Source organism: Fukomys damarensis, unplaced genomic scaffold (assembly GCF_012274545.1).
Source record: "Fukomys damarensis isolate Sample0158 unplaced genomic scaffold, DMR_v1.0_HiC HiC_scaffold_16, whole genome shotgun sequence".
Classification (NCBI taxonomy): Eukaryota; Metazoa; Chordata; class Mammalia; order Rodentia; family Bathyergidae; genus Fukomys; species Fukomys damarensis.
This window is the reverse complement of record NW_022900928.1, coordinates 36,613,329-36,630,775: the sequence shown is the minus strand read 5'-3', so window position 1 is coordinate 36,630,775 and position 17,447 is coordinate 36,613,329. Positions and strand designations below refer to the sequence as shown.

The 17,447-nt window shown below is 34.9% G+C and overlaps 1 protein-coding gene across 1 annotated transcript in view; it reads left to right on the top strand.

Annotated features, from left to right (window-relative positions):
* The window catches only part of Dlg2 (discs large MAGUK scaffold protein 2), a 1,815,033-nt gene that overhangs the window by 1,363,295 nt on the left and 434,291 nt on the right, over positions 1 to 17,447 (top strand). The window contains exon 10 of the mRNA XM_033763940.1: positions 11,846 to 11,989. Coding sequence (XP_033619831.1) covers positions 11,846 to 11,989 — 144 coding nt within the window. The remainder of the gene's footprint in view (positions 1 to 11,845; positions 11,990 to 17,447) is intronic.

Genomic DNA, 17,447 nt, shown 5'->3' with positions numbered 1-17,447 from the left:
CCAGAAACGCTACAGAAGTGCAAAGAATGATAGAATAAAAGGGTGTTCAAAGTAAGAAGAAATATTTGGAGGAGGACCAATGACAACTTGTCTTTTATTGTAATAAGTTTTTTAAAAAAAAATTTAAACATTCACTAAATTCTTTGATCACACCTGGGTGGAGCAATATGTGTATCTGTCAGACTCCATCCTGATTCTGCGGATCCTGTCTTTCTAAATTTAGGTCACCCATAACTGAGATAGAAGAGCAAGGATGGCTGATATGCAGAATGGCTGAATGATTATTAAGAATGACATCAGTAGGTCTGGGCTGTTAGGCCTACTTATAATATATTTAATAAAGATAAGATTTTATAAATTCATATTCAAAAATGTTATTCTAAAATAGAATGTGATACATCTGATAATCAGGAGCTCATATGAAATCTTTAATGTTTCTGCTCTGATACAAAGCAATAGAAAGATTCTCGAATCCTAATTAGCACAATTCTACATTACATTAACATAAAGAAATAATGGAGTTCACGTAAAATTCATTTACTAGGGGTTGTGATTGCAAACACATAAAAGAATCTGTATATCCAATTCTGGGTGCTGTTATTTAGGCAGGGTTTTGCCAATCTTGAGAAAATTCATAGGCCAGAGTAAAGCCATGTTATATGAGGAACAGGTAATAAGCTGTAAAAAATGGTGAAGATTAGTGAAGCATGATTAGTGCCCACAAATAAGGGCTGTTCTGTGAATAGTTGCCTAACAGAGCTAAAGAGGGCAGAAATACAATTAATAGACAATATTAGAGGAATTACATCTTTCAGCTCAATTTAGGGGTGAAAAATCCAGTGATTGGAAGTTACTCAAGTGAAGAACTATCACCAGCATATAGTAGTCCCAAGATTGTCAAAGTCGAATATGAAGACCTGGTCCGGTTGACCTTGTAAAAACCAATGTAGGTACTTATCTGGTAGTATGATAGTTATCTACAAATATGTATGGTTTTTACATTATATTCTGACTGCTGTCCTTGGTGAGGACACTCATTTTCTATCCACCTTTTAATTTGTTTTCAGAGGCTGTTCAATGAATGTTCTGTTAAGTACTTGAGTAAATGTATATATTTTTAGAGACTAGACTATTTAACATCTGAGAATTCTTGCACATCAGAATTATCATTTCCTGAAAAATAGCATATCCATTCAGTTGATTCAGACAAATGGAAGTCTAAAGCTTAAATTTTCCAATTTGATTCAACTACTCATGAAAACTCAAGGAATATTTTTAGGTCTCTGGGAAGCAACTATCAAACTCTTTTTCTGCATGACAAATGGCCTGATTGAAGAAGTCACACACACAAGTCCTTCATTTACAACCAGTAAGGCACTGACTCAACTGGAATATGTACCTGGTTTGTTTCCTGTATGATTTTTACTCTTTTCGTCCCCCCACCTTCTCCTCCCATCCTCCTTCTCCTCCTCCCTCCTCCTCCCTCCTCCTCCTCTCCTTCTTCTTTTCTACTGAATATCGAACTCGGGACCTTCCTCTTGTGAGGCAGGTGGCAGCACCACTGAGCTGAATCCCCAGCCCTTCTTTCTTCTTCTTAAATGGTCTCTTTTCAGTGTTGACTGATAATTTTCAATGTTACCTAATATCATCCTTTATTGTAGAAATTATCAACTTTCAGTGGACTTATAGTAGAATCTCATAACTGGATAACCTGTAGTATTTTTCATGTTCAAATTGCTTAAAGTGACTTTATTTATAAATATTAAAATATATTTTGTCTTTCTTATTAAGTTTCCTATGTGAAATAAATTCTCAAGGTGTCTAGCTGCAGTTGATTTATGTTCAGACAAAGTCTATGCAGTTCAAGGCTTCAGACTGACATAGAGTTTGACGACATTAGGAGTCACAACCTGTGACTAAAATTAACACAAATTTTAATTTTGTTGCATTTTACTGATCCATAGATGAAGAATTTAATGTACAATGGCATTGGAAAGCCAAAATGGACTTACTTAGGGGACCACGATGAATTCAGAATAAAATCAGTGCCAGCCAGCAGAGTAGGACTGCATAATTTCAGTCTACATGAATGTCAGTATTTCATGAAGGTGTTTGGGAAAAATGTCAAAACTTCATTATTATTATTATTATTATTATTATTTAGCATTTACAACTCTCTAGAATAATAAATACTTTGAAATAAAATATCTGTTGAGTGATGAGCTACTTATTTTCTATGCATATTTTCTTTTTACAAAACTTGGAAAAAACATTCAAAATACACTGGACACTTAAATATGGACAGAGATATCGGTATTTAATATGCCCGCTTAACAGTTAGGTAAAGCAAGGATTTACACTTGGGTCCCATCTCCAGATCCTGTGTCTTTTTATCAAATTGCTTCATTGCTAGCCATAAACTAAAAAGATTTATAGTTACTATATTTGCCATGGTAATAGTTCCTTTTAAATTTAAAAACTTCTACAAAGTAAATATGCACCTTGATAAATTCCCACATATTCACATGGCTTGCTGTGTCAATGACATGACTTTCAATGTTAAAAATCAAAACTATTAAAATCTGATGTCATCATGGTAAAAACAAACGACTTTAAAGATTTGTTCAAGGAGCCACTGATCATAAATTGTGCTTAAAAAATATAGACTAGCTTTAAGTAACAAATAATTAAAACAAGAAAACAAAATGACAGCTATGTGCCCCAAAGGGCAAATGAGATGAGTGGTCCAATTCCTTAATTTCTAAAAGGATTTAGCAAATGTAATCAAGTGATTTACTTTCCCATAATATAGTGTACAGAAAAGTGGGTATTACAGTGACAATACTTGTAGTTTATTTTTTCATGCATAAATCATTTGCTACAAGATCTCAGGAGAGGGTTTGTTTGCAGATCTCATTATAAAGACTAATAAAATATTAGTTTAGGGGAAAGCCTCAAGCACACATCTCGTATCAGAAATAATAAGAAATTAACAACATGCATAACAATAAATTATATAGATAAATGCCAGAAAACAAGGAAATGTATCAAATAAATTACGTTCAGACAAAGTTCTTTATTTAGTTAGCATAAAAAGATTTTTTTAAACCACAGAATGTGGTAAATTAGTTGGAATTTATTTCCAAGAAAAATGTTTCTCTTGCTTAACACTTGTAGTTTGGCATTTTCTTTCTGACTCTGTATATTTTATTCCAATAAAAGGTTGTACTATACATGCACTCAAGCAGATCTCCTTATGTGCCAGAGGGAACAATTTTGGTAATTTAAAAGAATTGAATAATACTTTAGCACTAAAAGGAAAATTTAGTGCTTTGACACCTCATGCCAAACAGCTAAATTTGCCATTAGTGCTTATTGAGAGTCAAACCTTTGTTCAGAGTGGTTCTTTACCCAAAACAAGGTCACCCACCACTTGGAATTCAGAGCCCAGGACTTGCGCCTGAATAGAAAAATAAACTGTGGCCTGCATTCAGAGACACAGTTGCACATGCATTAGAAAATGAATACACATTATAATTTACCCCACGGCAAGAAACTGGGATTGTGTGGTTCTTGCTGCAGTAATTTGTTTGGTGCTAGTAATCAAACCATTACATAAACCTTGTGTTTAGTTTCTGACAGAAAGATACTAAACTGCCTTGTCATCAACAGTGGAATTCAGGACAGCTCAGAATTTTGCTAACTTAATCACCTAAAATTAGGTGAACATTAGTCCAGCTTGCTAAATAGTACTGTTAGCAAAGCTGCCTATAGACAGAGTGGAAAAATTTCAGCATAGTCACTCTCTATACTAAGTGTAAGGACAATGCATTTAATTTTCAGTGAAAATCTTAGTTCATTCAGTGTTAATTCAATACTACTGTGTGCTCGACACACAGTAGTATTATTCTAGGCCTATATACTAACAATGATCAATTTCTGAAAATTTAAAGTGAATTCTTCACATTCACAGCTAAGATGGTTGGCTCACGTTGGCTGGATATCAGCAAACGAAAAAAATAGACAGGCGAACAAAAATGTATTAGAAAAAAAATGATGGCGTAGAAATAGAAAAGTTGGTAACCTGTTTGACCATTTGATAAATTCGCTGTAATACCATGTTATGTTGAATGTCAAGCTGATATGTAACCAGATTGGACAACAAATCTGTCACCTTGGACATCATGAAAAAATGAAAAGCCTTGATAGTTTAGAAACGGATTTTGATTACTTGCACATAGGTGCTATGCTAGAGGCTTCAAATACTGTTTTCCTCCAATCTCTTCTATAGTTTCTTTCGGGAGTACAAAAGCAGGATCAATGCAAGGGCTTTCCTCGTAATGGGCTCCTCACAGTGCTGAAGCCATTGGTTCCATCTTGGCCATTCCTTTCCCCCTTTGCAATACTGCTGTGATGGTCTTTGCATGCCTGGTACTCCTGCCTCAACTCTGTGCTGCACTTTCTTCCTTTTACTAACCAGAATTTGGTCACAGAGTTAACCATGGGCTTCTACTTCCCTTTTCATCATTTGCTAAATACTTCAAATTTAGTATAGACTAAGATTGAGACCATAAGCCCAGTGTCTTAAAACGTAGAGTTAGCAGGTTGCTTATCTCCTTAGTTTGGATGGCTGCCACCTATGCTTTCCAAACATTATGAGTTGCTTCAATGAACTGCTAATAAAAGGATGAGTAGCAGCAGAAGAAATAAAGCATTTTACAAATCTTCCAGAGTGAGTTATTGCATCTGATTGGGTTCTTTGGAGATGGCTATCATGAACAGATAATGGTTACAATAGTAAGGGAAGGAATTCCAAAGCTAGGAATGGGATGTACAGAGGCTTAGAGGCAGAAGAGTATGACATGGATCTAAGAAATGGTCCATAATCCAGCCTCTCTGAATCAGGAGGTACATGATTGATGGAAAAGAAAAAAGAAAGCTGAAATCAAGAGATGGAGACCAAGGAGATGGAGAACATTAGAGGGTATGAAATACTATGAGAAGCTGAGACTTTTACCTAGTGGCAGTGAAAAACCACTGGAGATTTTAGACCACTAGGGAACATTTATAGAGTTGTAATTTTTTGAAAATTGATCTAGAAGAGGAAAATTGATCTAGACAGGAAAGGGAGGGACTGGCAATGAAGTCTATTATAGTAAATCAGATATCATGAACATTAACCTTATAATCAGGGTAGTGGAGATTTCAATGAGAGGGTTCATTATGTTCTAAATGGCTCCCAAAAGATATGATGGCTATGTAATAAAGGCAGCATAAAAGAGAGAACTGAAAGAAAAAAAAACTTTAAGGTTTTTTACATTTGGGTGACTGCCCATTAGCATAGATGGAAAGCTATGAAGCAAGCGGGCTGCATTGGTAAGGGGCAAGTAGTGGAAATCAGTGCTAAGAAGACACCATGGCTTAACTTTCAGGTTTTTGGAGACATTTCCAGTACACATGGAGTATACTGAAATGGAATTAAAGAAAAAGGAATAGACACATATAAACACACTTGTTCATTCACATAAAATAAAGATTAACAAGGTAATCATAACCCCAACACAAAAATACGATATATGATAAAATGCAGTGAATACTTAATTTTTTAAAAATGATTACAGTAAAAGATATATTGCCATTAATCTCCCTCACTTCAAACTGGCCACTTACCCTATTGCTCTGGCCACTTTCTAAAGAAGTTCTAGAAGTCCTTTTTTGTGTTTTTAATTGCCCTGTCATGACTGTCTCACTATCCTGATAATCCCAGCACTCGGCAGGCTGAGGCAGGAGGATCGCTGTGAGTTCGAGACTCACAGCCTGGGCTACATAGTGAGTTCCAGGTCAATCTCAACTACATAGTGAGACCCTGTCTCAAAAGAAACAAACAAAAAACCCAAAACAGTTACATTTGTGATCATTTTAACTTTGAGGAAAATCCAAAAGTTTCACAGTGCCAGGTCTAGTGAATAAGGTAGATGGGGACAGACAAGCATTCTTTTTTCATGGGCTGATACTGGGCAGAATTTCACTGCATTTTTGATCTCATCTAGTGGAACTTCACGAAAGAGGACTTCTAGATTGCCTCAGAAATATGTGTGTTTGAAGCCATGGGGATGAATGGCAATGTGTTTAACTGTAATACAGTTTATTTAAATGATTACCATATATTCTGATTGTACCTCATATACTTTGATACCATCTGAAATTAGTAGATATCTAAAGCTTTAAATTAACAGTCAATAAATTAATCAACAAATATTACCAGCAAGGGATGAAGGGAATAAATTGTATAAAACACTATGGGAAGTACTTTTAAGGCACTGGAATGAATTTACTGCTGCTTTCCTTTATTAATCATTCAGTCAGTTATGATTATGATAACATGAGTAAGATATTATAAACATTTATTAACATTTGATGATTTTGATATTAAAATTGTGTCTGTTTTTCAGAGAGGAGGCACCAAAAGACTCAGGCGGTTGTTCTGGATCCTATGGTTACTTGACATCCAGGAATTTTCCCATTTCATATGAGGCTTCTTTAATGATTGAATTATGTAAATTATACATATCCATTAGTGTAATGGCATATATATCATATATATTTGGTACATTTTGTAGTTATTATTTCCTGTACAAAGCAGATTTTGTAATCTTGTGTCTGTAGTTTGCACTGGTACAAAGGTGTATAACTGCAAAATTGAAAAATACAACAAAAACAAAATAAAATCCCAAACCCAACGGTATCTATAAAGAAATTAAAGCTGACAATGTTTATAAACATTTTAAACATTTGGAGGACAATTGTTGAAATTTGTTGCTAGATAGACTTCACTACTTTTTTAGTTTTGTTAATAAGTGACTAAAATAAACCACAAGCAAGTCTACCTCTGGATAGTAATGATACTGAATTTTTAGTTTTAGAACGAAGCCTTCAAGCCACTTATATGATTCTTAAGTAACTAAAGCATCTTAAAGGAAGCCATCTAATTTATAGAGCTTTACCTTTCTTTGCCTTAGGCCACAAACACCAACAGTTTGACATTTATTTAATCACATTCCTTACTAAGTTATGATAGCATTTTTGAGAAAGTTACAAGAAAAATTTATGTTGCAACACTATTTCTTGGGAATCCCCATATGAACTTCTGGTTTTTTTCTTTACCTGATTTTCAGTTGCTAATGGTTAACTTAAGTGGATTTCCCTAATCATTGCTTTCTGTATATGATAGCACATTATTTCCCCTCAACAAATTGTGCATACCTAGTCACCCCAGCTGCTTTCAGTGATCGACTTTCTCACCATAAGGTTAGGGAAAGTTTTTGCATATTGTATGAAAAGACTTTCTAGATCACATTTGCATATTATCCAAGTATTACTGAAGTACACGACTAAATCATCAACCAGTTGATTTATCTAAGTATTGGGAAGATTAGCACTGCTGTAAAGACAGAATTACAAACATCAAAGATTATTCCATAATTACTAATTTGTGCAACTGATGGAATAATCACAGGGTACAGAATTAGAAAACTAACAAATAACAGTTTCAAAGAATCCTCAAATCTACTCAACCCTGTTTCTGTGTAACTACTAACTGATCTGTAGTTTCTCTCTTGCCTTTTCTAATCCACTTTCTTCATAGTAGCCAGAATGATATTCTAAAAATAATAGATTTGATTATCTCCTTCTCAAGCTTAAAATTTTACAATAATATCTAAATGCACTTAAAAATAACTAAAATTCTATGAATATAGTCAATGAAGCTAGATATTAGCTGATCCCAGCTGACCTCACTGTTTCATTTCATATTATTCATTGTCCTGATGGTATCAAGATCTTTTCTGTAATAGAACTTTAGTAGAAGTATGCTTTTCTATTGATCTGAGATACTCTCCTTAATATTTTATCTGGCTAAATTTTCATTTTAATTTATATTTTAAATCTTAGTTTATATCATAGTAGTTATAGAAGTCTCCCTTGACCCATCATTTAGCTGGATCCCCTTTATCAGTCTTTTACTTACTTTATAACTTTTTCCGTAGTTTATATTATAGGTATTTCCTCCATTAGACTATTTTCTCCTTGAGAGCAAGTACTATCTCTCATTCCTTTCGGAATTCATATTTTCTAGTTCTGTGCTTTGCAATAAGGTAGTGGACACACAACAAATATTTATTCAGTTATTGACAGACTAAATATATATCTAGGTAGCTTTATAGTAAATGTATATATCTGAATTTAGTTAGCTCAACTGGCTAGATTGTTAATGCTTACTACAGAGTACCATATGCTCAAAGGAAGGTAGACAAGAACTTTCTATGTACCTATTACACTTTAAATTCTCTGGAGAATTTTTGCTCTTTTTGGTTAAACTGAATCACATCTTCTTTGTTCCATTAAATTCATGGTTCAAGTGCCATCATAGAGATGATTTTATTCTTCCTTGCATTAAAGTAAGATAGTTTTACATATATCTTTCTCATTATGACTTTTTGAGGAAAGAGATTACATTTCATTCATCATCATCTTCCACAATGCGTAAGTTTCCAAGATATAAGGTAAATTTTGGTAGAGATTTCTTTCAAGTACATTTCCTCTTTTAATTAGTACCTAATAAATGCATTTGTTGTGGGAAATCAATACGTGTACGCTGTTTCTTGATGCTCTTCACTTTCAAATATATTGTAATTCAAAAATAAAGAATCAGAAGGTGCTAACTGAAGTTAAGAGAGCAAAGTAGGATCAGATTTAGTATGGAATCCAATTTTATTGTTTAATTTACTCTGATTCTGTATTTCCTGCATTGAAGCCATTGGGAAAGGCATCAGGAATTCAAATAATGACTAGAAAAGTTTCTTGCTTGTAAATCATTAAGCTTTATACAGAGAAACAAATCCCCATCAGTGACCTTTGGACAGCGACAACACAAAAAGTACGACTGACTCAGCGGAATCCCAACAGACCAAGTACAGATTTGGCCGGTGCTGCATCGAGATGTAAAGTGATTTAATAATTTACTGGTTCTCCTTGGACCAGTAGGTCAAACATGTGTGTAGCCTCATCTTCCAGACACCATGTACTCTCTCTGGGCTACTGCCTTCATTTACCTGCTTGATTAATGTTCATTTTTCACTTCCCCCTGGATGATGCTGCAAAGCAATTCCTGCCCCACTCCAGGTTCAAAGGAAACAGTTTGGGCTGAAGTAAATGAGCTGGAGGGAGCCCTAGTGCCAAAAATAAAGATGAAAAATAAATGTGTTCCTGAGAAAATTGAGGAGTTTTGGTCATCATTTCCCTGTAGGTTTTAAGCGCTCTGATGAGCAGCGGGAGGTCACAAGGTAACTCAGAACAGGAAGCAAAGGGATGGATAGTTACACTGTGCCGCACATTTAGAAGTGGTATTTGCCTTAGGGGAACACTGAATAATTGCTGTTAATTGGATTGTAGAAATAGTTACACACTATTTACATATAGCATATCTTTGCAATAGAAATAATATATATGGACAATTTGTTTGGCTTTTAAGCACCTTGCCAATGATTTTAGTAAATGCGTAGGGTAGAAGGTCTTTTTATCAGACTGTTAAAGGTTGTAGTGTGAGAATGCTTTTTTTTCCTCTTTTTGAAATTCCTATAATTTTTAATATATTTGAATTTAACTTATGAGAGATGGCTGAGTGTTTTCAGGACATTACTGCATACTGTTACAAAGGCTAAAACTGTATGTAATAAATAATATTATGAATAATTTGTATACATAGCTAATATTTGTTGGGCAGCCTTTTTATGCCTGGATTTATTTTAAATAATTAATGTGAAATGACTCATCTAATCATCACATTTCTAAGAGCAAGCCAAGTACTATTTTTATTTCCTTTTTGTAGATGAGAAAACTGAAAGAAACAGAGGTTAAATGTTTGCCCAAAGTTTATCAGCTCGTGAGCTGCGAAGCCTGGGTTCCATTCTGCACACTTTGGCCCTGGAGGCTCTGTGCTCCTAACCCCAGGCTCTGCTTGCTGTCTGTGGGCCAGCTGTGAGGGTGCGGCTTCATCCTCGTGGAGTATACGGCACGGATGCCACCATTCTTTTTTGTTTTTCTTTAATTGAGTTTATTGGTACATTTTAGGGACACAGCGCAGTTACATTCATTGTTGGGATCTTGTACCTCTACCTGACAAGTCTTGGTTCTCATTTTCTTCCCTTGTCCCTGCCCTCCCTTCACCCCCTCCTCCCCTCCCCATCTACAAGCACTTTATTTCCATCTTTTCATCCTCTCACATTTTTTCCTTTTCCCTTATTATCCTTCCCCTACCCATCCCACCTTCCCTACACCTTTAGCCCCTTTCTTTCCATTTCACAATATCAGTAATCTTATTAGGATCTTATGTATTATTACAGTTTATTCACACCAGAGAAACTATTCCGTATTTACAGGTGTGAGTTATTTATTTCACTTAGGAGTATATCTTCAATATGTATCCATTTTCCTATGAATGAATCTATTTTCTTGTTCTTTATGGCTAATATTCCATTTTATAGAAAAACCACATCTTCTTTATCCAGTTTCCCATTCTTTTCCTCACTTAACAGGGTGGTTCAGTCAAGGCATCTCCACAAGTGAATGGCTGAACCAGGCTTCCAGACTCAGTCTTTGACTCTTGTGCATGAGATCTTTAAAACTGCCCACGACTTAAGAAGGTGATATGCTTATTTTATTAAAGATTAAATAGATTTTAAAGTAAAGGGAAGAGACTCAGGCTCTAATAATTATTCAGCTATAATATAAAATGCTCAAATACTGAGGTTAATTATTAGATTTCTCTACACTATGTGAAACATCATTAGGCTAATATTAAATGTCATTCTAAAGAATTTGTAAAGCATTATTCTTAAAAAAATAGTACAGTAATTCCTCTCACTGTTTTTGCAATTACCCAGAATAACCACACACACATCTAGAGATTGGTGAACATTACAAAAAAAAAATTAACTTAGTTGGCTCTTCCAAAATGAGTACTTCTTGTTAGGTATAACACATAAAAGTATCACAGAAATTTCAAAAGTCAAAAGTGTTATAAAAATATAATTGTTATATATATAGATTTATTATTTACATTATTTGGCTAATTGAGAAGATGTACTATTTATACCTGGAACATTAGAGAGTGTTAATGTGCTAGCCAAATTATAATAAACCAACAAACTGAAAAATTCTAAAAGAGTGGAAGTGGCCGTTGCTATTACTATTTATAAAAACATTCCAACCCAAATCTAAGTTTTTATCTGAGCTCATATTCAATGTTTTTTTAAAAAATCCTTTTGTAGAAGTCACTATTGCAGAATTTCCAGTTTGTTGCTGTTACAGTTTATATCTTGATTTTGGCCCAAAAGCCTCAGAACCTCAAAGGTGGGAATCTTGAAAGGCGATTGTAGGATGGGGACATAATGGCTAAACGCGGGATTAGGAGGTGGGGCCTGGTCGGAAGAGGCGGATCAGTAAGAGCGTGACCCGGAAGCAAATGTCTTCCTCCCAGTTTCCTACCTTCACTCTCGGGTTCCTCTCCGCTGTGAGGTGAGCAGCTTTCCTTGTCGGCAGCCCCTGCTGCTATGTGCTTCCGCTCCGGAGCCAGCTAGCTACGGACTGAAACTTCTATAAACTGTGAGCCAAAATAAATCTACCATTACTGGGGGTGTCAGATGTGGCATTTCAGAAACCAGAAGGTGACTAGGACACATGCTAGGCACTGAATATCAAAGGAAGATGCACTGTAAGTGGGTTGTGGCACAGACATTAGCCCAACAGTTGGCCACTCCTGTCTTCTTTATGTTTTTATTACCTTTAGGACCTTTGAACAGCTTGATTTCCACAACGGTCTCCAAAATGGGTCTTCTTCTACGCACGTAGAGCCGAACAATAGACCCGGCTTCTTTGAGGGCTTCCACTGCTTTACTGTGGGAAACCTCCGACACATCGACCTCATTCACCCGTAAGATACAATCGTTGACCCTGAAAGAAAGGAAAAGGGAGCAGCTCGGAGGAGTTCTTAAAGTTCTTAAAGAATATTTTTATGATGATCTCATCTGAAGTTTGGGGAACTAAAGAGTATAATAAACTTTAAAATGGTGAAATATGGAATAATAATTAAATTGCAAAAAAAAAATCAAGAAAACCTTAAACTCCCCACTTTCTCATCCTTCGTCGCATTCATCACACTACCCGTCGATTCCCAACTTGAACTCCAGGCCACTTGGCTGGGATGGCATCACATATGCAGAATTAGAAGTACATGTAGTTTAAGATGTCTGTCACTCACCATGATTATTGGACTTTATTATGGATTTTAATTGGTTTGACTTGAGGATATGATTTGAGGGTTTCTTGAACTTGTAACTATGGACTATATAGACAACAGTTATGACTTTATTTTTAAAATTTTTAAAAATTAATTTTATTGGTACATTTAAGGTATACAGTGTAATGACATTCATCATTGGGAATTTGCACCTTTACATAATCCATCTTGGTTCTTATTTATTCCCCACTCCCCTGCCCTCCCTTTAACCCCTCCAACCCTACCTACAAAGATTTTGTTTCCAATTTTTCTTTTTCTCATATTAATCCCACTCCCCTTTTCTCCCCTACCCCTCGCACTTTCTCTTCCCCTTTGCACTCTCTTCCTCTTTCACATTATCTATTATACTTTTTAGTCCTTAGTTACACTTTCAGTTTTTTACATTAGAAAAACTATTCCATATTTACACATATGTGTCCTATTTATTTCACTTAAGAGTATGGCCTCAATGTGCATCCATTTAGCTATAAATGTCTTTAGTTTTTTATTCTTTATGGCTGAGTAGTACTCCAATTAATAAAAAGAACACATTTTCTTTAGTCCAGTCTCCCAACAGGTGTAATTTAGAAGTTGCTTTTTTTTCCCAAATAATTTACTAAATTTACAGAAGTAATAAATCATAAAGGTATAAAAATATAGAAAAATGTGTACAACTGAATCATCTAAAATTCACTGTTAGCTTTCTGGAAAAATATGTTCAGTATTTTTTCCTTCAAATTCACCTCACAACATTATAAATATTAAAGTTCAAATTAGAGTTTGAAGAATCATTCATGTAATCCTATCCAAAGTGCTTAACTGAGTGAGTTCTCTGTTAAACCTTTATTTTTTTCTCATTTTTACCTGAGAAGGGATAATGTGACTTTTCTATAAACCTTTCCAGGTAGCTTACAGTGATGTGGCATGGATTTCAGATGTCTTATTGGCATGATAATAATTAGTGTAAATATTAATAATGGTTAAGAGTATGGCGTTTAAGGCTGGACAGATTTCATTACTCTGCATATCCATGACAGCATTCCTCATTTCAGGCTACGGCGTTGCTCACAGTCAAAAGTGAGGGGCTGCTCTTGCCTGACTTCTCTTTCCTGGCACCATTACATGTTCACTTCTACCTGATAAGTTTAAATTTGTCAACTTCATAGTTACCAACCTGGTTGAAGTCAACATCATTTCTTACATGGACTAGCTTCGCAATACTCAGTCTAATCTCTTTACATCTTTTAATATATTTTCTCCACAGTGGCCAGGGTAAAATGAACATGGTTTGCTTTTTACCCAAAAACCACTCTCTACTTCCAGTCCTTCCTTTCAAACAGTGTCTAGTTTTGCTCCAATACATTACTTAAGTATTGCTGAATGAGTAAAAGAATAAGTCTAAGCTCAATTACTGAGTTCTCTATTTCCTACATTTGTAATTATGGACAATTTTTAAATCTTTTTAAGCCTCTCCAGTCTCATCTTTAAATCTGTTAAGATAGTAATATCTAGTATGAAGGCTTTTGGGGAAGATTAAATTAATGAAGTATTTATAAGTCTTTACATAGACCCTGGTATGTAGTAAGAATCTAATAAATGGTTGTTAGTAGTAGCAGAGCATTACTCATTGACTTATAATATATGTTTAACTATTCATTTCTCTCTCTAACTTTGTGGAATAAAACTACCCAACAGTACAGGGGTGAAAATGATTCCAAGTGGTTGTGTTTTATTTAAAGCCATAAACCATTTGGGCAGAGGTTGGATTTACACTCAGGTCTTTCTATTTCAAAATCTAGATTCCTTCATCTTTGGACCACAAATATCTAATGTGATGAACAGTTTCATGTATGTTAAACATATTAGTTCAAAATTATAGGACCATATTTGACATGTTATATAAAAATATGAGAACAATTTCCTGTCTTCCTTTTCTGTCTATAATTTTTCTATCCCTAAGTGAGAAGGTGAACTATTGAACCCTGAACTCAATGAGAAAACTGAGCAGCCTCTAAATACTGGGATGGATCATTTCTCTAAGTGATGTCATTTTACCATAACAGATGGTAGGGTTTTAATAGGTTTCACATACATTTCCTCTTTGACTAAAAAAAAAATCCCAGAAAACTACCAATTAAAATAGTTTGAGAACGTAGGCAGCACAGTGCCAGCCGCCCTGCAGCAGCTGGTCCTTTGAGAGAGTAATTTTGCATCTCATGATAATGCAAAATCATAATGTTTACCATTATCCTATGCTCAGAATACTAATTATATTTTAAAACACTGCTTTTCATAGAAGGGAGTGTCTGACATTTTAGAAAAATTCTGAGGTTGTATAGATTCAGACTCTACTAAATTAAAAAAAAATTTGTATACAGTAGACTGCATTGTGTTAGAAAAACAGCCTAAATCACATGGCTGTTCCTGAATATGTAAATGAAGTAGGCAGCTTTTCTACACTGCATACAGCACAGGATGCGCAGTCAAGAGGTCTGGATTCAAGTTTGAATTCTGTATCAGTGAATACAGAGTCAGGTCATCTCATTTGTCTGGACCTCAGTTTCCCATATGAAGAGAAGCAGCATTGTTATGATTGGGAGGATGTGGAACCACAGAGCTAATGTGGAGAAATACATCAACTGTATAAACTATAACACACTGTAGGTATGAAGCTATCAATAAATGAGTCAAGACTTGGGGATGTGGCTCAGTGGTTCTGCTGCCTGCTCACAAGCACAAGGTCCTGAGTTCAATCCCTGGTACCACATACATACATACACACACACACACACACACACACACACACACAAAGTTACAGATAAAGGAGACAAAGATGTGCTCATGGATTTGTTGGAAAGTAAACAGGATGGAATTTTAAACTCTTAGGGCACCTGCTCTGTGCAGCAGGAGTTTATAGTCACTTCCCTTATTTGTTCTCATGTCAATTTATGAAGCATCAATCCCTGTTTATGTATATACTATAATTTTACCATGGAGGTTACAGTGTTGGTGAAGATAGGTTCATGACTTCAACCTCATTTTGCTTTGATGCAAAGATACTCAGAGTTGATTGTATTACATTTTTAAAAACTGAGGAGGGGGAGGAGTTTACATTCAAAGTCTAAAGTGAAAAGGAGAGAAAGTCAAAGCCAAAGTAGGGCATTCAACTTCCCTTCCTCCCAGTTGCCTGAAATAGAATTTAGCTGGAGGGTCACAGCTCTTTAAAATTAATTTGCTCTTTCTACTAATAGATAACCTTTGTGAGTAAAGTCACCACTTGTGTTCACTTTGGAGCTTAGAAATATACCATTAACTTCAAGCTCAAGGAATATTTTGTCCCAGCATAAAGTATAGGTTTTATTATATTTCCAAGCCATTGTATTAGAAAGTTATTTACATAAGACTTTCTTCCCACTCTATCAATATCATTAAATTGGTGGTTTGATTTAGTGCTTGCTCTTTCAGATGTAAGTCTAAAATAGTAATCAGAAGCAATTTCATCTTGTGGAACTAAACTGTTAAGGAGATTTAAAAAAATCTTTCCCTAGAAGCCTTTTTGAAATTCTGGTGCACTTCCTAAAAGAAAATACTGTATACTAGAAACAGAAAGGACATTTCATCGTTAGTATACATCTGTAGGGTCAAATTGAAATGTTTTATTTAACAATTAAGTATTCTCTAACAGGATATACCATTGCTGAAAAGCCAAATAATAGTTAATGGTTTGTTTTACTCTATAGATATCATTTTAAGGTATTTGAAGTCTGTTTTTTTTCTACAGATATCAAAATATATTTTGCTTTTTTTGTTTGTTTTTTATTTTTTGTTTTTTGTTTTTTTTTTGGTACCAGGGATTGAACTCGAATCCCTGCACTTGCAAAGCAGGCACCGGAACCACTGAGCTAAAATCCCTGGCCCAAATATGTTTTGCTTTTAAGATTCATCATTTTATACCTTTTTAAGGATGTTAATTTATTGAACCTATCACCAAATCATAGTAAGTGCTAAAATTTTCTGTTTACTATGCATTAAAAGTACTAGAAAGAAAGACAAAGTTTTAGCACTGTTCTTTATGGGTGTGATGATTATAGATTTTTATAAAGTACATTTCTTTCTTGTTTTGTCTAAACATTCTATAACAGATATATATCACAGAAGAGAATCTAAAAAGATGGGCCTGGAGGTTGTTTCCACACCCAGATACATATGATATCTAATTCTAACTCTAAAATTTAGAATCTGTGTGACTTAAAAAAAGGTCACTTGACACCTCAGAGCCTCAATTTCTCTCTCTGAAAATATGGATTATAAGATTTCTGTATAGATTCAGTGAGTTGAAATACCTAGCCCATTGTCAATTGGTAAACGTCAATAAAAGTCAGCTATTGTTATGAATAAAAAACACTAGCATAAGAGAGGACATAGAGAGACCACAGTAGAGGAAAAACAAAATAAGGGAAGAGATGGAAGAAATCTAAAATGAAATGCTGAATGGAATTATCAAATTTGGCATAAAAAAGAAGAAAGGAAGGACATGAATACATTCATAGAAAGAAAAAGAAACAATAGTAGTCTTGTTCTATGGAGCAGAATGAAGTTACCTTTTTGTATCACCACAGTTCCCTTCCTCTGCTCCCTAAAACCTTTCATTTGATCTGATAAATACTATGGCTTATGGCAGCTTTGGGAGAGCTTTGAAAGATAAAGACACTTGGCCAAATTTCCACCAACTCATGCCTTCTGTGTTCTGTCACCACTGTGCATCTTTTCATCCATACTTAACCACATTCAGCCTCTCAAGATCTGGCTAAAACAATATTTCTGGTCACAGGTTCTGATATTTCACTTTGAAGCAGGTATTGATTATTGAGGGATGTGCCCTAATTGCCTTGCCGGTTTATTATCCCAAGTCAGAACTATTCCAAGGAGGCACATCGTGGAGAAACCTGATCACGTTTACGGTACTAGATGAACTACAATAACTCATAATCAAATAAAAATACTAGCTAGGGAATTAGACTACAGACATCTCCTAGAGAGACTGAATCATTTAAATATATGAATCTGTGCAAAAGGGATTCACAGATTTTATGTGAATTACAAATGAAGCTTG